Consider the following 22,204-nt stretch of genomic DNA (forward strand, 5'->3'; position numbering starts at 1 on the left):
GACCTAAATACTTGCAAACTTTACTCATTTTATGTGAAGTGGTACAGAATTAACTCTAAAAAAAAAACCTGAAAAGTTAAAGATATATACTGTATTCTCTATGGTAACCACTGGAAAATAATGCAGAAGTATAGCTAAAAAACAAATAGACAAACAAAAACAGAACTCTAAAAATATGATCAATTCAAAAAGACAGAAAGAACAGAAAAACAATAAACAGGGGCCAAACAAAACCAAATAATAAAATGAAACCTAAATTCAATCACATCAGTAATTAAATTGAATATTAACAGACTAAACACTCTAAGTAAAAGGCAAGGATTGTCAGAATTGCTAACAAAAGTATGCAGAATATCTTAAAGGAGTTATTTTAAAAACTTTATTAAAAGGCATACAAGAAAACCTCAAAGGTGAGATAGGCTATATTCATTGTGAAGACTGTGATTTAAATTGTAAAAATATCATTTCTCTCTCAAATTAATCCATAATTTCAGTAAAATACCAGTCTAAATCCTAGAAAATTTTTTTCAGAACTTGACATAATAATAAAATTTAAATGAGACACAAATGTATCCGAATAGCTAAAACAATATTGGGGGGAGAAGGGAGAATAAAAAAGGATTTGCTTTTCAGATATTAAGACATACCCCCCTAACCAAAATAATTAAAACAGTTTGACAATAGTCCAGGAAACTCACAGAACAATAGAACAGAATATATTTCAAAAGTGTATTTATGATATAAACTCTGAATATAAGGTGACATTGCACATCAACAGGAAAAATGAATTATTAGTAAACAGTGTTATAAAATTGGCTCACTCTGTAGGTTTCCACCTCACACTATGTATAGGAATAAACTCCAATATAGATTAATGGTCTAAATTTGATAGCTAAAGCTGAAACATTAATAGAAAGAAAAAGTAGGTGCTTATTTTGTGACTTTGGGAGTAAGGAAGGATTTCTTAAAAAAAAGACTTTAGAAACAAACCACAAAAGTAAACAATGGAAGGATCAACTACATTAAAACTAAAGATTTCAGGTTTACTCTAGACATATAGTAAGCTACCACAAGCAAAGTTAAAAGGTATATGAATGAGAAAGAGGTAGATGATACATATAAATTCTGGTTACTGAAAAGGGTTAATTTTTAAACACATAACAAATCACTGAAAAATAGCAGGAAGTAGACAGTAAACCATATTTAAAAAAGAAAAAAAAATTAGCCAAAGGATATGAATACATAATTCATAAAAGAGCAAACCTGACCCAGTGCCACGACTCTGCTCAGCTCCAGGGACACTATGTGAAAATAGGGCCTAGAGGTGGGCAGCCCCCATGCTGACTGGTTATTATATACAGATGCTCAGCCTCACTCTTAATGAAGGCATTACAAATGAAAAGAATGGCATGCCACCCTGTACCCATGAGATTAGCAAACTTAGTGATTAATATAAGAAAGAGGTACAAAGCATAATACCATACACAGAAACAATAGATACATATATGTTAAATACAAGAGAATGGGTGCCTCTGTAAGTGAAAAGAAAAGGACTAAAGTGCAGGCTAAATGAAGAAAACACATGAAGGTCTTGAAAAGACCAATGACAATATGCCATAAATTGAGGAGTACGAGTAACTCAATTTTGTATACCTCAAGAAAGCTTTTAAAAATGTTTTTAAAAAATCACATATTTCTTTGGGTAATGAATTCCATATGAAAAAAAACCTATAGCATGTACATAAGGTACCTGTATTATCTAATTAAGCAACCCTGAACCAGCAAATGTAGCTTTTTACATATATTACCTGCGTTTGTCCCCTTTGAAATAATGCTGATCCATGAAGAATTTTATACATATCTATCTCACAATTTATATTCCTAAGTGAAATCAAGTCTCGACCATCGCACCTATAGCAATAAAGGAAATAAGTGTGTAAAGTAGTGTCGGAAATCAGAAAAATCACATATTACCTTTTTATCCCACCAGAAGTTCTCAACCCCATATGCATATCATAATCACCTGTAGACTTTAAGAACTGTACTTGGGCCCCACCCCCAGAATCTTGGGGGTTGTAACTCATACACCTATACTGTTAAAAATCTCTGCAAGTAATTCTTATGTGCAGTTAGGACTGTGGAGCACTACTCTATACATGAGGCTCACAGAGAGACAGTTAAACACATACACAAAATCCACACACTCTTCAACAGGTACCCATTTATAAAATAATTATTATCATTCTTTCTTGTTCTCTTAAAAAAACCAGTTCCTTGCTTTGAGAAAGTTAGTGACTTTCAAGACAACTTGCAGAGACAGTGCATGCTTCAATTCCATCAAAAAAGGATGTTTACCTTTTGTATTCATTCAAAATAATACTTCTAAAAACCTCCTTTGCAACAACATTGAAGGATTCTATTATTTCATATGAATCAACCTCTGGAAATTTTTCTATAGGAGAAAGAGAAAGCAAAACAAAGATTTTCTTTTTTTTTGAAGATAGGATTTCTCTTAAGTTCACAGTATCAAATCAATTAACTATGGAAGTAAACCAAGGGAGTTCACTCTGAACATTAGTCCTTGGGCAAACAAAGCAGATAAATCAAGTGTTCTCAAGTAGGAGAGACACAAGTATTATAACTTAAATGTACTGTTATTGGGAACTTTGGTTGCATTCTACCAGAATACTGCTTTGAAATCACTCTCTATTGCATTGTTACCTGACAAATCCATCCAACTATATTATGAAAAGTCTGACACTTTTAAAAGTCGTCATCTTCACTGTTTTGCCTAAGGAACTTTTAACTTAGTCTGCAAATAGAGGAATACTTTTTTTTTATATACTGCAAATCTCTACCGACAGGTTTTTTAAGTTAACATTTACCAAGGTCTTTCATTACCCCAGTACTTTATGTATGGTTTCTAAAAATATCTTCAATCTTTGTAGTAAGTTATGAGGTAAATTCTTTTATTATCCTCATTCAACAGAAGAAAAACAGGCCTAAAGAGATAAGAATAAATTGCCTAAGATCCCACAGGTAGTAATTGACACAGCTGTAATATGAATACAGATCTGTCTGCCTAGGCTTATGCTTTTAAATATTAAGCTACTTTACCTATCAGTTGACTTAAGTCAAGTTTCAAGTACTGTTCTCTCAAGCATTTGATTTATTAAATATAACTTTAAAGTAAGCAGAACATAAGAAATGGCCACAGAAAGATATATTAAGTACTGTATCTTTGTCAGGCAAGAATAATTTTAAATATTATACTTTAATATGAACTTTTGTGTTTTAAAGGGGCTGTGCTTGGAGAGGAAAATAATAACAAAACATTAAAAATATTATCCTATGAACCCAGAGAGTCATGAAGATATTCTACTATGTATAATACAAACACAAAATCATTTTTCTCTTTAAATAAGGTCACAGGTGTTATACAACTTCTCATTCTTAATGGGATGAAATATAGAGAGAAGACCAAACTTTTTCAATGGCAATTACAAGAAATGGCCTTAATATCAATGCGAACAGAAGAATTTTAAAATAATCAGGTGAGAGGTTATTTGTCTGTTAGCAGAAAAACTAACAACAACTATTATGTCATATTTGGTATGTCTGATTGATACTATATAATAAAATCCTAAATAATTTCTAGAGAGCTAAATTCTCTAAAACTTAAAATTTCACAATTCCACATGGTATTAATAACAATAGCACTAATTAACATTTATTGAACACTTACTACATGCTAGGCATAGAAGTGAATTATTTCCTCTTTAATCCCCATAAACCAGATATTATTAGTATTGCAATTTCACAGATTAAGAATTCAAGAATTTTAAAGAACATCTTCCAGGTTTTCAAATAACAGGATACAAGGATACCCATCTTAGAGTATAAAAACCTGATCTAGAAAAGATCAGGAATATTTCACCTTCAGCATTTACTGGAGCCCACTCTGTGTCAGAGGCAGTGCTGACCACATTCATAGAAGTAAACTTAATAGTAACCTTAGGATGATGTAGCATTATCACAAGTTTACTGAAGATAAAACTAAGGAGCAATGAGAATAACTGATTATTTTGAGGTCTCACATCCAAAAATTTAAAAATCTATTATTTCCTTTAAAGATTTTATAAAAAAAAAAAAAAAAAATACCTTTTACTTGTTCCTCTGTATCTAACCTTATCTTGTTAACAGCTTCATCTCTGGAAACCTAAAAGAAAGTTGAGGTTCAGTTCTAATATACACATGCCAAGTTTAACATTCCTATTTTTAAATTACTTTACGGTTAACACATTGTAATACTACTCAGATTTCTCTAATGGTAGTATTCTTTAAAAGATTAGAACTGGCTATTGATTTAAAAGAAATATTACCTGTTTCTGAATCATTCAAATATATTAACACATGTCCCTAAAACTTGTATTAATCAACAAAAGTAGAACGGAGAAACAAACAGCTAGGCTTTTGTATAGCTTTCTGTTTAGAGATTTTTTCATAAAAATAGGACTAACATTCATAAACAATTTATGGGAGTTATGACAAAAAAGAATTCCTAGAACAATTACATAAGACAAAATCCAGGTATACCTACTTTATCGTGTTCATAGTCAGTAAAAACTGCATAGAGTCTGTCCATGGCAAGTCTATTTTAAGACAAGAAAAACATCAGCATAATATTTGGAACCATGAGGTAGTGTATATTACAAATAAAACTGAAATATTTAACAATAAGCTAAAATATTTAATAAACATTTCATAAAAAATTAAAAAATGTATTTATTGCTCTTTAACATCGCTAATCTGTGTACCATTTGGATGATACAGAACACAAATTTCTTTCTCCTCACCTTTCAGGGGAATCACTCATACATGATATTATGCCTGCCTTCTTAATTGTTCAATTTACTTCACCTTAGATTTTTCTTACACACTGTGTCTTTTTAATTTCTTGCTTTTTTATGTTCTATCCATTCTGGCTGTTATTTCAGGCAACTCTTGTTTATATAGCACTTTATATAACAGTTTATTTAACACTTGAATCTGACCGATGGCTATGAGACTGATACTAAGGGAAATATTAACTTTTTCAATTTATTTCAAATAAAATGAAATAATTTTCTGGTGATTCATTCACATTTACTGAGTGTGATACTAAGCAGCGCTATATACTAAGTGTTGTCACATTGTTCTAAGCACTGGGCATATAATGGTGGTTACACTTGATTTCTTTTCAAGAACCTCACCAGTTTCCCTAGATGTTCAAATATGCTTTATTCTCTTTTTTTCCTTGACACAGATAGATAGGCGGATTATCTGAATCCTGACCAATAAACTCACTCCCCTTTTCATTTGAGATTCAAACTTAGATCATTGAAGAGGTATTTGGGTTTATCATTTTTAATGCATTACACTGGTATTTTTGGCAGTGACTCTTAAAACAGAAGGGTGCTATCTAAGAAGTAATATATGGACATGGGAAGTTTTTTTTTCTGAGAGAAAATTAAATCTGGTGACAATTTCATAGTTTCTTTTATACAGATGTTCTTACTTATGAGTGTATTTCACAATCTCTGGCGAAGGGATAAATAACTTCTGAGGTGTCCTCTTGGTAACACCAATTTCTCTCACCAACTGCTGGATGCCCTGAATTATTTGTTGTGTGTATTTTACTCCCATCTTGATAGCATGGCAAAAGTCCTGCTGTAAAACATTCTCTGCAGAGGCTTCCAACATGACTATTTAAAGAAAGAAAGAAAGAAAAAAAAGATTGCTCTTGAACATTTCACCAATATAGCATTTTCAAATAACATGACATGACATAAATTCTATGGATCAATTTTGTTTATTAATAGTATATCCACCTTTTTTTTCCTCAGAATCAACATACTTCCAAAATGTAAACAGCAGTAAATGAATAAAGAAACTTTGATATTTGAAATTAGGTTTATAGTTTTCTTAAATTAAATGAGGGATTTCTCATAAAAAACAAAAGAAATTATATATACTTTTTTATAACATCTTTATTAGATATAATTCAAACACCATAAAATCTTACCTGTTAAAGTATACAATTGCATTGATTCTGAATATGTGCTTAAAATAAAATTTTAAAATATCAGCACAGTAGGTGTCCAATAAATATTTCCTGTTTAGCAAGTATTTGATGTGACCTTCCACTTAATTCTGTCATTGTCACATTATCTAATTCTTGCACAGGTGGGAAAAATCTTTGCAGTGACATTGTTTAAAGTAAGCCATTTAAAAGACACTAGCTGCTACCACAAAAAGGTTGCTCTTATGGTTTTGTAATAGTAAAACTCCTATGTAAAACAGGGTAGCTCAAAGTGGGCTTTTAGCATGGTATCTCACTAAAATCTGTTATTCAGCTTTATCTTTGGTTTCTGCAAGGCTGAATAAAGTGCTGCCAACTTGTGTGTCATTCCTGGCATTTTTCAACTTGTACAAAGTCAAAGATCACGTAATGCATAGTTAGCATCATATCTAATAGTTTAATCACATCATGTCATTAAGACTTATTATCTAAAAAGTCACTTCTAAGACTTCTAGGTATAAACTAGAATGAAAATAAAAATCTCCTTATGTGCTTTATGAGTTGGAATTTCATCAATCAATTGAAACAATTGCATCAGACCTGTCAAACTATAACAGAAGATCTAACATTGGTGTCACTGGAGTCCTGGACAGAGAAAGATGGCAGGACTGAAAAGTCCTGGGGGGGAAAATAGCTGAAAGCTCCCCAAATTTGGCAAAGACATAAACCTATAGATTTAACCTGAGTAAACCCTACAAAGGGTAACTCAAAGAAGGAAACATCATAATTAATCTTCTGAAAACCAAAGACAAAGAAAAAAGTCTTGAAACCAACCATAGAAATCCGACTCTTTACCCATATGGGAAAAACAATTCAAATAACATCAGAGTTATCAGAAACTAGGAAGGCCAGATGGAAGTGGTATAATATTTTTCAGCTGCTGAAAGAAAAGAACTGTTAATCCAGAATCCTATACCCAGTGAAAATATTTAGGAATGAAGGGTAAATCAAGACTCTTACATGAAGGAAGGAGAACTAACAAAATTGGTCATCAGCAGACCAAGAATGGTAAAGGAAGTTCTCTAAACAGAAAGGAAATAATGAAGGAAGAAGCCATGTTAAGTAAACCATGTTAAGAATATGGCAAAATGTGAGTAGATACACTTTTCTTCTCTTCTAAATTGTTTGATGGCTGAAGCAAAAGCAAAACTTATATCACTGCCTGTTATGGTTCTAAATATATAACTGTTCTAAAACAATTATGTTATAAATGGGGGAGGGTAAAGGAAAGTAAGGTTTCAGTATTTCATTTGAGGAATGAATATGCTTCCTCTGATAACCATGATACTGAGATGGTTATATTCTTTTACTCATCTGTATTCCCCTAACATCCCCTCTCACTTTCACAGAATTAAATTGGAGATATTAAAAAATGTAATTTAACATATGTAAATTACACTTCAATAAATTAATTTTAAAAAGAGAATATGAAAGGATATGGTAAAGAAACTGAATATTCCTTAAATAAACTTTGTTTTACCAACTAAACTTTAAAGTAATTCACTTTAAAAAATGCTTTAGAAGAAAATTCCGTATAGTTTTGAGTCTATAGATTTGTGTTGTCCAGTATGGTAACTACTGGCCCAATATGGCTATTTGTATTTAAATCAATTAAAATTATATAAAATTAAAAATTCAGTTCCTCGGTCTCATCTCTCCAGTTACATTTCAAGTACTCAGCAGCCACATATTTGGATATAAAACATTTCCTTCATTCCAGAGAGTTCTACTGGATAGCACTACCATAGTGGTAAAAATTTAAACAAAAAAGCTTGTTAAAATGATTGCTCTAAGCTGTTAATCATTTTCAGTAGTTAAAGATAAAGGATTTTTGAGCTTAGTTTAAGCTATGAGAATTCTAGATACAATTTTCTTCTTAAAAGTTGTTACTGGTATACTTTTTCCTGAATTATGTCTTCGTATACACAGAGAGATTAGTGACATTAAATGTACCAGTTGAAAACTAGCATCTAAATAGCACTGTACAGAATAATGGCTGCTGAAGTAATCTAGTAGCTGACAGCACAAAGAAATTATTCTTGCCCCAAAAAGGTCATACTTTAAAGATTTGGATTACTAAATATTTTAATAATGAAATGGTCACAATTACTTTTTTCTATTTTTGTATTCCATAAGTTCCATGATGGTGGTACTTGATTTGGACCCAATATTAACTTTAACATGAACATAGGGTCAGATGTATATTTGGTGTACCTTTATGAAACCACAGAGAGCTGGCTAATATGTTCATGGAAATAGTGATGTAAAAATCATAAAATGGAGCAGGGTAATTTCTGAAACCAGTCTCCTTACAGGTTGGTTCTGAATCACTCTCAGTCTCCCTCTAATTACTCAAGGCTGTCCTCCGATGGTTTATGCACTCTTTAGAGTCTCATTCTTCCACCTAGAAAGCAACAGTTGAGGATAGACAGCTCAAAGGCTACCTATAGAGTTTCTATGGCATGCCATACATACAGTAAAGATCCTTAGTTCATTCCTACAACATCTATTTAAAATTAGAGTGGCTAAACTCTAAGGCCAATAGAGGCTATGTGACCATTTAGAAGCAAGTCTATGTCTGTGTCTTAATAATAGCAGATAGTAACTGTCTGATATGCCTACTGGGTATTATAAACCTTGACTCTAATTTTCACAACAACTCTGTAAAGTAGCCAAATCAATTTACTAATTGAAACTAACTTTAAGCAAAAAAAATTTCAGATGTGGACCAAGTGAACTTTAAACAGTAAACCAATCCTTCGTTCATGGCCCTTTCTGAGATGCTCAAATACAATGTAGGGGTGATCTCTTGTTCACAGCTTCCCCAAATCTTTGGAATACCCTCTTTACATTGTGATAGTTCTCCACAGTATGAATCCTCCTTCTGGAGGAAGAATTTAAAAACCATTTCCTTGCCTCCCTGCTAGTTAAGGATGTAGTCATGTGTCACACTTCTGAATATAATGTGAGGGGAAACTGCCGTTTGGGGACTTACAGGAAGACTCCTCAAAAAGGAGGGCGACTCACTCAGCTGGCACACACACCTTTTGGCTATTCCCCTCCTTTTTCTTCCTCTTGCCTATAAGTCCAATAAACTGGCCAGAGCTCTGGTAGCCAGTTCATAAGCATGAAGATGAGGGCAACATCTTGAGAATAGAGCAGAAAGCTAGAGGAATCTAGATTTCTTAAGCTGCTATAACTGTCCTGGACTCATTACCTTTGAATTTCTTTTACCTGAGAGAAAGATAAATTCCCATGTTTGCCTTGTTACTTAGTTTAACAACACAACCCCTAACTAATATGTAGATAACAGAGAACTGTTACATGTGTTCTATCGTATAGCACCTAATTCTAACTCCATTACTGAGCAATAATCCAAAAGAAGCTGGAAATGAAGTGCTTCATACATTAATTAAAAAGCACTAAAAGTTTAATAGTTTACATTCTGTCAAAATGTTACCATGTAAGAAGGTCCTATGTCAAAAAGTCCCAGACATCAAATGTCATGTAGAAGAATAAACTGATAAGAGACCGTAATGATTTTGTCAAGTCACATGGCTAATGTGTGGAAGATGCTAGGCTTCAAACCCAGGTCATTCTGTTAAAGCCCATTCTTCTTCAATAGAACCAGGCCCTGATTTTCATTCATAGAATTATGACATTTTTGTTACAAGGAGTGAAGGTGACCTAGTGCATTTCTTTTACTTTGTTACTAGTTTTCCACCCCAAAAAAAGGTTCCTTGTTTCTCAGAGGACATCAAATAGGCTTAGAATGACTCAATTAGCTAAATTAATATATTTAAACTAATAAAACAATCTATTATCAGATTTAGAACTTTAATTTTCAGACTACCCTATCGGTCTAAAAATAATTACTAAAATTATCTTGGTAAAGGTTTTTGTATATTTCAGTCAAAGTTGTATAACATTCTATATTTCTAAGTACTGTTTGATATAAAGCAAGAGTACTACCAAAATAAGGCACCAATAAAAAAAAATCTTTATGACTAATAGACAAAACACACATACAAAAAAAGAGTTTAAATTAAATGCATTTTTAAGAACTTGTAAGTAAAATCCAGAATATATGTAGTACTTAAACTACTTACCAATCTGACTTTTAGGCGCTCCAGCAACCACTAAATTTAGAGTACTAGAAGACATTTCTTTTCGTGTTGGGTTAACAACACATTCTCCATCAATCATGCCAATTCGTACTGCCCCTAAAATATATTAAAATATTGGCAATTGTGTAATACAAACTCTCAGTTTTCAAGACACGATTCCAGCAAAGGCTTCAACCGCTATCTTGAACTGTGACCACAATAAAGTCTATATTGCTACCATGGTATTTAAGGCCCACAGAATATCCTACCCCACCCTACCTTCCTGCCTTCCTGGATCACTCTGAGTTGCTCAAATACGCCATTTCTTCTACACCTCTGTGATTATGCTCATGATCTTCTCCTGACCTAGATTATACTTTTTCTAAGGCAAATGGTTACCATCTGATCCTACTAAGGTTTAGCTTAAATGTTGACGACTCTGAGAAGCCCACTGACCGCTTTAATCTTACAAGACTAAACCTATTCTTCTCTATTCTTTTCTTAGCACTTTGACTACACCTTTATAATAGTGTTTATAAATAATTATTTGTTTCCCTTACTCACACTGAAAGCCACAACTGCCTCATTTGTCTTTGAATTGCTGGTGCCTAGTCTACCTTTGTTCCTTCAGTGCTTAGCTCAGTATCTGGCATGTAGGACACTTAATACTCATTTACTTGATGAATCGTTTTATATTGCATGATTACAACTGATAAAAGCAGTAAATACAAACATATGTTTGTTTATCTTGAAAGAGTATGTACTCTGACAATTTCCTAGTCCTCAAACAGAAGAGGCAAATAAGAAATCAAATTATCTTAGGACCCAAAATCTCGAACACCATTACATATTGTTATCAGAAACACAAATCCAAGTCAAGGATGAAAATGTCTCAAAGAACTGAAAGAGGTATTAGAATATCATCTAATTCAACATAATAATAATGTAATGAGATAATAATAATAATCAGATAATAAATCAGGGCCAATAAATCGATGTCCTTGCTATAGCATGCTCACTACTATTTTCAGAAAAATCATAACTGTTTCTTATTTTCAAATCCTAACTTACCAATAGGTCCATTCCAAGGAATATCTGATAATGAGAGGGCTACCGAAGCTTAAAAAAAGAAAGGAAAAAAAAAAGCTGAAATAAACGTATTTCATTAGTTTTTAAAAAATTAATAGTGATAATTTTAATCTCTATGTTTATACTTACCACCATTAATTGCTAGGACATCAGGTTCATTAACACCATCTACTGCTAACAAATTACAAAGGACCTGGTACAAGGGAAAAAATTGAAAGCACTTAACAAAATATGCTTGATTTGGGAGTATTATCATTTCAGTTAACATCTTGGCCTAAAACATGGTTAAAAGAAGGGGATTTGTCGTCAAACCACTTAATTCTGATTGTCATTTAACCACATGCTTGACCATGGGTAAATGACTTACATTAAGCGTCAAGAGTTTTCACATCTTTAAAAGGAAAAATACTAGCATATTCCTAAAAGGTTCTTATGAAAATTATTGGAAATATTCTGTGTAAAGCATTTACAATACTGGGCATGTTCAAAGTATTCAGTAAATTTCTAGTATGTAAAAATATTGTTATCTCTTGTTTGTAAGCACAAACAAAACAAACTAATGAATTACTTTACACTGCAACAACATGCCTATGTCTTATACTTAAGAAAATAATTTCTTGAGGCAGTGACATCCTTGCAAAGGTATATTTGCAAGGCACATTTATTTTTATCAAATAAATAAAATAGTTACTTAATTAAGGTATATGGGTCTTTGTAATGTTTAGCCTAGGAAGTATATCATAGAGATTCATTAAACAATTTTGACTGATGGAGATAGAAACAAATAAACATAAAGGAAACCCTACCTGTGTATCATAAAAGTAGCCAGCTGGAAAGAGAGGTCTAATGGAACGATCTGCCAAAAAAAAAAAGAAAACATTAAATAGACCTGACAGAAGTTGCTCTATAGTTCAAAACTTTCCCCCTATTAAACACCAGGCTAAAAATTAATATAGCTACCTGTTCAATAGGTCAAAAAAAAAGAAAAAGAAAAAAAATCCCCTTAGACTAATTTACAGAAAAGGACAAAGACAAATGTCAATGCTTCAATTAATACACACCATGGCCTAACAACAAAAAATTAGCAGAGCAGAAGCACATACCTCTAAAATTGGGGAGCAACTTTTTATTCTGATTTCACAGGTATCAGTTATATAAGCAGAGGAAAGAGACTTAAGAACAATAGCAAACCAAAAGAAAATCTTTGGTATTGTGTCTGACGAATGCATATAAACATATACAAACTAGCAGTTTCTGGGTAGAAGAGCTATAAACTACAATCTCACAATATTTAAGGATGTCAAAGATTTGAAAGATTGTAGACATTTCAGTAGCTGATGAATATAATGCTTTTGGGAATTACTATGCTAAACATGAAAATGAAAATGACTAGGGACAGATTCAACAGAGTAGAGGTGTGGGCCATGAGATTTATATGATCAATAAAGATTAATTCACTTAGTCAACAAATATTTACTGAATACCTATTTTGTGCCAGGCAGTGTAGCAGGTACAGGGGATTCAGTAGTGAACAAAAAGTTTTTTCTTTCATGGAGCCCACGTTTGAGTGAGGGAATACAGAAGGTAAATAATCTTAGGCGGTATTAATGTAATGAAAGAAAATGTAAGAGATATTATAGAACACAGATGGAAGAGAGAGACATTAACAGGCATATCAGGGAGGGTTAATGCTTCTATCTTAAGATCTTACCTATTACTCGACTTGTAAGAATTTCTTTATCAGAAGATCCAATCTCTCTTCTAAGATAGTTTGTGGGAATTCTACCTGCTGCAGCAGCCTTCTGTCTATAGTCAACCTGAAGTAGCAATGAAGAAAATGAAGTTTATTTGACTGCTTTTTGTCGTTAACAAACTAGTCCCTAAGAACTATTATACTGTGATGACGCTAATTCTGCTGAGGTTGCTAACAACATATTCCAGACTAAGAGTGGAGAATATTTTATTTACTTTTAGCATTTTGTATCACTGACGGAAAGGAGAGCTGATAGAAATGTTTCAGCAAATTCATTTTTCAAAAGCCTACCACTTAGCAGTCAGATGACCACCTAGCCTCACTACTCCCCAAAGTAGCTTATTCTGGTTAAGTTGAACATTTTCTTTTTGGTATCAACTCTGTTAGATATAACTGCATCTCCCCCTTATTCATAATAGAAAGATTCCATAAAATTGTAACGAACTTTTCATTCTTCAGCAAACATACTCATATACTTGCAGACTCATACTGAAGGGAAACCTATGAAGCAATGGATTCATTGTTTATTCAACATCAAAGTACTCATGCACTTGAACTATTCTTTTCAACTTATGAACCTGAACATTCTGAAGTATGCTAACTAATATGAGAATTCGTTATGAAGCAATCAGTTTAAGTTCTTTTAATTACTCAGTATCAAACAACTAAGGAAAATCATTTGTTGTGGGAAGTTTATGTTTCACATTCACTAGACACTGGACAAAAATATGACAAAATCTACATTTATGCTATATGATAGTTTGGATAAATCAGCCAATACTTACCACCAAAGGCATGAACTGGGAAGGTGAAGGTTTTGTTTTACTGACCGCTGTGACCATCACCGCAGTATCACCTGACTTAAACACAAACAGCAATACTTGCAAATTCTTTTAAAACCAGATATTAACATATCAGTAGTGACTAAATGAATCCTTGCTCCAGTTCAACCCAAAGAAAGAAAACTGTTATCCATGACCCAGTGACAATGAAAATAATTCTTCACAAGCAGTCCAATCTTGATCCCTTCCGCATGATCATGGTTGTATTAGAAGTCATTGAGCTTTTCAAAAGCAATAGAATTAAAAGAAAAAATGCTCACTGACAGCTTAGTCACATCCAATTATATTTTCTATTTCTTATGAGGAAATTTAGGCTATACTTAAAGAAAAACTTTCCATGTATTACTATGGAAGAAACCAGTAAAGTCCTTTCTCTAGAAAAGCATTATAGAATTTATTAACGAAATAAAATAGGACCCCAAGTTTGGAAGAGATCTTACAGGTCTAGAAATGGTCTGAATTACCATCACCACAATTCTCAGAAGTTATATGATGTTGTAAAACTATTCAGTGCCAGTCTCTACAACCATTTTTAAGATGACAGTATAAAAAACTGGACTTTTTACCTGTACGACAGCAGAACCATCAGCAAATCTGGCCAGTTTTCCAGAGGATATTTCCAATTTTCTGTTTAAAAATAAAAATTCAGTACAAAAGGACTTAAGTCATCAGTCAGCTTAGTATAAAATAATGAAAGATTCTAACAGAAGAATTAAAGGTTACCAAGTCCCACAGGACTCCACCCAGCAAAAATCAAACAAACAAAAATGAGATAGAGTTCGTAATCATTATTAAAAGTTCAAGAGGAATTTAAGAGCTGCTTAAGGGAAAATATATTATAGAAACCAAGGTACAAGAGTAATTTAAATGAGAAATAAAGTATTTTAGGGGTAAAGAAGTTCTTTTCCTAAATGTTAATTCCCATTTACCATCTTAGTATATAGTTTTGTCATCCCTTGCCTTGTTGACTAAAGTAGACTTTTAACCCACAGACTGGATCATTTCCCTATTTAAAATCGTTTAAAATTTCCCTATTGCTTTCAGGACAAAATATATACTTCAAAAATTGCCTACAAAGACCTTCGTGCTCAACAATGGTACCAAGACACGTCAATGGGGGAAAGACTAGTCTTGCAACCAATAGTGCTGAGACAACTGGATATCCATATGCAAAAAAGTTAGTAAGTTGGACCTCTTCTTCATACTATAAATAAAAATTAACTCAAAATGGATCATAGACCTAAGTATGAGAATTAAAACTATAAAATTCTTAGGAATAAACATAGGAGTAAATCTTCATAAACTTCTAAGTCTTCTTATATATGATATCAAAAACACAAGTGACAAAAGAAAAAAGATAAATGGGACTTCATCAAAATTAAAAACTTTCATGCTTCAAAGGATATCATTAAGAAAGTGATAGAAAGGTGGGGGGTGTTGATAATTGGGAGGCTGTGCATTTGGGGGCAGGGGGTAAGTGGGGAATCTCTGTACTTTCTCTCGATTTTGCTGTGAAATTAAAACTGCTTTTTAAAAATGTCTGTTTTTTTAAAAAAAGAAAGTGAAAGAAGACCCACAGGAGAAAATATTTGCAAATCATATATCTGATAAGGGACTTGTATCTAGGATATATAAGAATTCTTACAACTCAACAATAAAAAGACAACCCGATTTTAAGAACTGGCAAAGGATTTGAATAGATGTCTCTCCCAAGAAGATCTACAAATGGCCAAAAAGTACATGAAAATATGCTCAACATCATTACCCAGTGGGGAAATGCAAATCAAAACCACAATGAGATATAGAGTCAACCAATAGACCAAGATGCTCATGGATAATAGACTTATTGGGGTTATCACTTTGTGAAGTACATGAATATCTAATCACTATATTGTTTAATACACCTGAAACTTAAAAAAAAAGGATGCTTAATGACTAATTATCAGATAAATGCAAATTAAAACCACAATGAGATATCACCCTGTACCTGTCAAAATGGCTATCATCAATAAATCAACAAACGTTGGCAAGGATGCGGAGAAAAGAGAACCCTTGTGCACTGTTGGTGGGAATTGGTACAGCCCCTAAGGAAAACTATACAGTTCCTCCAAAAATTAAAAACAGAACTACCTTAGAACTACCTTATGACCCAGCAATGCTACTTATGGGTATTTATCCAAAGAAATCCCAAACAGTAATTAAAAAACACACATGCCCATCTATGTTCACTGCAGCATTATTTAGAATAGCCAAGATATGGAAGCAATGTAAGTGCCCATCAATAGACAACTAGAGAAAGAAGATGTGGTACATATATACAATGGAGTATTACTCAGCCATAAAAAAGAATGAAGTCTTACCATTTGCAACAACACGGATGAACCAACAGGGTATTATATTAAGTGAAATAAGTCAGACTGAGAAAGACAAATACCATATGATCTCATTTTTATGTGGAATCTAAAGAACAAAATAAATGAACAAACAAAACAGAAACAGACTCATAGATAAAGAGAACAAACTGATGGTTGCTAGAGGGGTGGGGGTTTGGGGAGCTGGGTGATAAAGGTGAAGGGATTAAGAAATACACACTGGTACTTACAAAACAGTCATGGGGATGTAAAGTACAGCATAGAGAATACAGTTAATGATATTGCAATAATTATGTATAGTGCCAGGCAGGTACCAGACTAATTAGAGGAATCACTGCATAAATTACATAAATGTCTAACCACTATGCTGTACACCTGAAACTAATATAAAATAATATTGAATGTCAACTGTAATTGAAAAAAAATAATTTATATAAAAAAGACACAATGAGATACTACTTCACACAATCTAAGCTGGTTCTATGTTGGTGAGGATGTGGAGAAACTGGAACCCTCATCCACTGCTGATGGAAGTGTAAAATAGTACACTTGCTTTGGGAAATAATCTGGCAATTCCTTAAAAGGTTAAACACAGAAGTACCATATGACCCCCACAGCTCTACTCCTAGGTGTAGAATATACCCAAGAGAAAAGAAAACATATGTCTATGCAAAAATTTGCACATGAATTTCCATAGCAGCATTATTCATAATAGCCCCCAAATAGAAACAACCCATTGTCTGTCAACTGATGAATGAATAAACAAAATGTGGTATAATCCATATAATGGAATATTATTCAGCCATTAAGAAAATGAAGTACTGATACATGTTACAATATGGATAAACCTTGGAAACATGTGAAGTGAAAGAAGTCACAAATGACCACATATCATATGATTCAATTTATATGAAATGCCCAGAATAGGCAAATCCCTAGAGACAGAAGGTAGAATAGTGGTTGCCTGGGATTACAGGGTTTGAGGAGAAATGGAACGTTACTGCTAATGAGCCAGAGATTTCTTTCTTAGGTGATGAAAATGTTCTAAAATTGATTATAGTGATGATCGCAAAACTCTATGAATATACTAAAAACCACTGACTTGTACGTTCTATGTGGGTAAATTGTACGGTATGTGAATTATATCTTAATAAAGCTAACATATATATGAAATAGGCAGCACTGTCACCCTTATCTCCCAGTTTCTGCAGACATACAAAAAGAGGTTACTGAGGGTTTGAAACAGATCAGCTTATTCCATTCATAGTAAGTTATTTGTAGCTACTCAAATGCAGTCTGTCACCTCTCTGCAATTGCACTTGCCACTTTCTCTGCTCCTTTCTCCTTGCCCTTCAAGATTTACCTTCAATGACAAGCTTTAGGGTGGGATAAATATGCCTCTGTGCTCCCTTAGCAACCTGTCCATACCTCTCCCACAGTGATTTTCCCAGGACTGAACTTGTGTTTATCTTACTCCCTCATACGGTGCTCAATATATAGTAGAGTCTCAATAAAAAATTTAACAGTTGCCTCAAAGGCTGCTGTATTAAATACACATCTAAAAAACACCACAATAGTACACAACCTCCTAGGGCATTGCAAAGAATGCTATGATAACAATATAAACTGCATGGTACACAGCAGTCACCCAACAAATGTTAAAAGCAACAAGCTTAGAACAAAGATAAAAGAATGTATTTACCCAGCAGGTATGCTGTTTATGAATCCAGTTGTTACAACACATGACACAGGTTTAAAAAGAACAACCTGGACAAAATAGGTCCAGGTTGACTAATGAATAAAAGATTCAAAGTAAATCATTTATGGAAAATTTGGAGGGCAGGGGCTGATTTTGTTGATTTGAGTCGCTAATGCCTACCATATACCATGTTTCCCTGAAAATAAGACCTAGCCGGACAATCAGCTCTAATGCGTCTTTTGGAGCAAAAATTAATATAAGACCCAGTCTTATTTTATATTACATTATATAAGACCCGGTATTATACATCATATTACATCATATCATATCATATCATCGTATCATATCATATCATATCATAACTGGTCTTATAGTAAAATAAGACTGGGTCTTATATTAATTTTTGCTCCAAAAGATGCGTTAGAGCTGATTGTCCGGCTAGGTCTTATTTTCAGGGAAACATGGTAGGTAGTAGATATCTGTTGAATGAAATGTTCTGGGTCATTTCTTCAGAGAGGAACGTTCAGTCCTTGAAGAATGGAAGAGATAGCCTCTCCTTCAAAAAATCAGAATCAAAGAATGCCAGAGGTGGAAAGAGCCTTAGAGATCATCTAGTCTAGGGGTCAACAAACCACAAGTATATAGCCTGTTTCTACACAGCTTTTCAGATAAGAATGTAGTTTTACATTTTTTAAAGGGCTTGTAAATACACACAAATATGTGACAGTATGCAGCCCACAAAGACTAAAACATTTACTATCTGGCCCCTTACAGAAAACTGTTTGCAGATCCTTGGTCTAGTCCAGTCTCTTCATTTTGCAAAATAAAAAAGTGGTAATTTGTTTAAGATCAGTCATTTAGTAAGTTAGGGAGGAATGCTGGATTCAAAACCAGATTTTTCTGTTTTTTTTGTATGAACTAGGGTAAAATGTTTTTTAAAGTACATGTAAAAAATGTAAAATGTAGATATACATATACAGATATGTATATATGTACATATATATACATATATATGTAAAGTAAATGTTCACAGTTTCATTATTTTAAAAATGATTCAAGTCGAGTTTTTAAAGTTATTTTAGACGTGAATTCTGGCAAAAGTACTCCTGGAAAAAGTATGGGCTTTGTAGCAGAGAAACACGAGTTCAAAATTCACTTAGTTTCATAGCACTGGCTTTGTTGACTCTGAGATAGTTACTTAACCATTTCTGAGCCTCTGTTTTCTTAACTATAAAATGGGGTAATAGTACCTTTACTTCAGATTTAAAAAGAGGGTGTCATACAACGGTGTTCAATAAACTGACGTTTACCTTCCCTTCATACCCAGGGCCACGCTTTTAGGCAGTAAATCGAACTGGATGACGTAAGCATCTATTGTCAGCCCATTATCCCGAGAAGGAATGTTTCCTATTTCAGAGCCTAGGAATCCCCGAAAGTAAAGAGAATGGAAGTCTGCTGGACTGACTTAGCTGGAGAAAGGAAGCCCAGAACTGGGCAAGAGGGTGGATCAAGTGCAAAGGACAGGAGGCTGAGCGACAGGGAGGGAAGTGGATGGGTGCCGGGAGACAGATTCCAACCCAAACAGGGAAATTTGGAATTTAGGTTTGGAGTAAACAGAGGGGAAAGAGACTAGAGGTGCTAGACTCCTGCCCTGGGGGATGAACGTACTTGGGCTAGCAGGACAGGATGACTTGTGAAAGGACAGAGAACGCACGTCATATCTTACCTGCTGCCTAAGTCCACGGCCACGGCACGGGACCCCACGCCACCCCATAGTGCTCGCACCTGCAACTGGGTGAGTGCCCGATCCCGCCCTGGCAGACGGAGGGGGCCATCGCCCAGCGGCCGGAGCCGGAGGCACGAGCAGCAATGCCTGGAGGCCGCCATGACACCCGGCACGCGACCAGCCCGGGCTGCGCCCTGATTGGCTCACTCTGCAGATGGTGGGGCGGAGCCTGATGCAGTTTCGTTTCCGTGGTGCGGGTGGAACGCCGGGGACAGGGATACCTTGGCCACTTTCTACGAAGACTAGAGAGGGTCAAACATATCTGAACGCGAATGTGACAGCTTGTCGTTTTTCAGTATCCGTCAATAGAAGGCAATCAGAAAAATAATGCTTCTTTTTTTTTATTGCTATCATACTTTAAAATAAAGTCCTAGAATAATGTGTTTAATAAGTAGAGTAAATGTAGTAATAATGGAAATCATCAGACAACACATTATTATTGTTTGGCTTCAGTGACCTGAGAATTAGAATTTGTGTGGGGGGCCATGGAAAGAAATCTCTCTCTCCCTTCCTTCGCCCTGATTTTTATTTTATGAATTTCACACAACAAATGTATTACTGCAAAGCTAGTTTATTTTTAGTAAGTTAATTTCATTTCTCATTGACCATTGAAAGAAATTTCATTACTCATATCATTTTAGATATCTTTATATCATAATTTCTGATTCATTTTCATTTCCATTATTATTTATTTAGCAATTTATTTCTCTGCTTCTTTTGGCCAAATATTAGTATTTTCTAAGCCAACTCAAATGCAAATGCCAGCTACTATTTTTAAAAAATATTTTGGAAAAAAAAAAAAAAATTTGGAATTTGAATTTGATAAATATTTAGGGAGTGGATAAATCTTTCTCACCCCTCTTAATATGGTTCCTTGAATAAACCAATGGTAATTTTTCTATTATGAGGGTCATATTTCTCTTTTAAGGTTATAACCCCCTTCCCCAAAGAAATTGGAACAACAAAACCCAACACACACTCAAACATGATTTTAAGAACTAAAAATGTTAAGCTCCAAAGAGACAAATGATTTGGTGACAAAGCAGCTCCCTGACACCTTGCTTTCATGGTGTCATGATAATAATCACTATTATCACTGATTTGGAATTCCCATGCCAATAAAAGTGATCACTACTAACTCTGTTTATGGGTATTTAGTGTTAACCTATAGTTTTTGCCTCTTCCTCTGCCTTTGACTTGACCTTGTGTTGCAGCAGTGTTTTCAAAATCAATCAATTGATTGATTTTGAAACCTGTCGTAACAACAAATGTATCAGAATCTACTTGCCATAATTCAACATGTCTTTGGGTTTATATGATAAGAATACTAAATCACCTTTTGATAACATACTTAAGTACTGTATAATCATTTTCATTCAGGCAGTATTGCCTAACAGTTTAGAACATAGACTTGGGGTTAGTCCTGAATGGTCCCAGTCTTGGCTCTATCACTTGCTAGTTGTCTGTCCCTATCTTTCTGAGCCTTAGTTTCCTTATCTATAGAAATGGTAAACAATATGAATCTCACAGGGTTTTGTAAAGATTAAACATGACAGAGGATGTAAGATGTTTATCACAGTACTTGGCACATTGTCTGCACTCAATAAATGGTAGATTCAGCTTTGATGCAGCCTTTTCTTAATTTTCCCTCTAGTTTCCTCTGTTTGAAATACTGAACAATCTTCTTTCCTTCAGACCTCCATGGATGAGTTAGCTTTCATCCAGCTGGAAATGCTGGCAAGCAGCATTTATGGATTAAGCTCACATGTTTCCTCACACCAATCCAAAATAATTGAAATGGTAGAATTGGATCATAAACTCAAAGGCAAATGTGGGTACTGAACTCTTGTGCTAGCACTTTGTTATGAAGTAATCATACAGATGATTCAGACTATGTGTATATTAAACATTTTAATATTAACAAAGAAACAAAAATATAAAAAGTTTAAATTCTTGTGCTTATAACTCCGACGCATGATCTATGAGGTTCAATCTGAGACGTCACATTCTAGAAGATCTATGAGGTTCAATCTGAGACGTCACATTCTAGAAGCATAGCTCTGCCAAGTATAGGTTGACAGACAAAATATAATTTAAAGGGAATTTCTTCATCTATACCTGTTGAAGGACGTTAAAGGTGATCCAATTAAATTCACCAGCAGTTACTCAGATCTCCTTTTTTCTTCAGACTCTAATGGTACTGAATCAAAATAGTTACGCTCTGGGTAGCAATTTCATTTAAGGAAAGCATCATTGCATTAAATTATTGTTAGTTGAAATTTAATTTAGTTTGTAGTTTGGTTTAGGCAGTCTATAAGGAGTTCATGTCTTGTAATATATTTGTACATATTTAAGCAACATAAAAAGTATCAGCAGACTCTGAGGGGGGTTCATGAAAATTTTTTCCCTTGAAAGAATGTAGCAAATTCAGCTTTA

General features: G+C 33.9%; 1 protein-coding gene across 2 annotated transcripts in view; it reads right to left on the reverse strand.

Moving 5' to 3' along the window:
• The window catches only part of PNPT1 (polyribonucleotide nucleotidyltransferase 1), a 41,055-nt gene extending 21,153 nt beyond the window's left edge, over window positions 1-19,902 (reverse strand). Inside the window, exons 1-13 of one of the 2 annotated variants that reach the window (XM_019719732.2) lie at window positions 19,709-19,902; window positions 14,478-14,538; window positions 13,855-13,929; window positions 13,028-13,133; window positions 12,123-12,172; window positions 11,446-11,509; window positions 11,299-11,346; window positions 10,231-10,344; window positions 5,558-5,744; window positions 4,601-4,652; window positions 4,162-4,219; window positions 2,356-2,452; window positions 1,809-1,911 (exon numbers count right to left, since the gene is read on the reverse strand). In XM_019719732.2, coding sequence (XP_019575291.2) covers window positions 1,809-1,911; window positions 2,356-2,452; window positions 4,162-4,219; window positions 4,601-4,652; window positions 5,558-5,744; window positions 10,231-10,344; window positions 11,299-11,346; window positions 11,446-11,509; window positions 12,123-12,172; window positions 13,028-13,133; window positions 13,855-13,929; window positions 14,478-14,538; window positions 19,709-19,869 — 1,176 coding nt within the window. In that variant the 5' untranslated portion in view covers window positions 19,870-19,902. The remainder of the gene's footprint in view (window positions 1-1,808; window positions 1,912-2,355; window positions 2,453-4,161; window positions 4,220-4,600; window positions 4,653-5,557; window positions 5,745-10,230; window positions 10,345-11,298; window positions 11,347-11,445; window positions 11,510-12,122; window positions 12,173-13,027; window positions 13,134-13,854; window positions 13,930-14,477; window positions 14,539-19,708) is intronic. The other variant, XM_019719742.2, reaches the window with a different exon arrangement.
• Between the last annotated feature and the right edge of the window lie 2,302 nt (window positions 19,903-22,204).

The sequence above is a fragment of the Rhinolophus sinicus genome, linkage group LG05 (genome assembly GCF_036562045.2).
Source record: "Rhinolophus sinicus isolate RSC01 linkage group LG05, ASM3656204v1, whole genome shotgun sequence".
In the NCBI taxonomy this organism is placed as follows: Eukaryota; Metazoa; Chordata; class Mammalia; order Chiroptera; family Rhinolophidae; genus Rhinolophus; species Rhinolophus sinicus.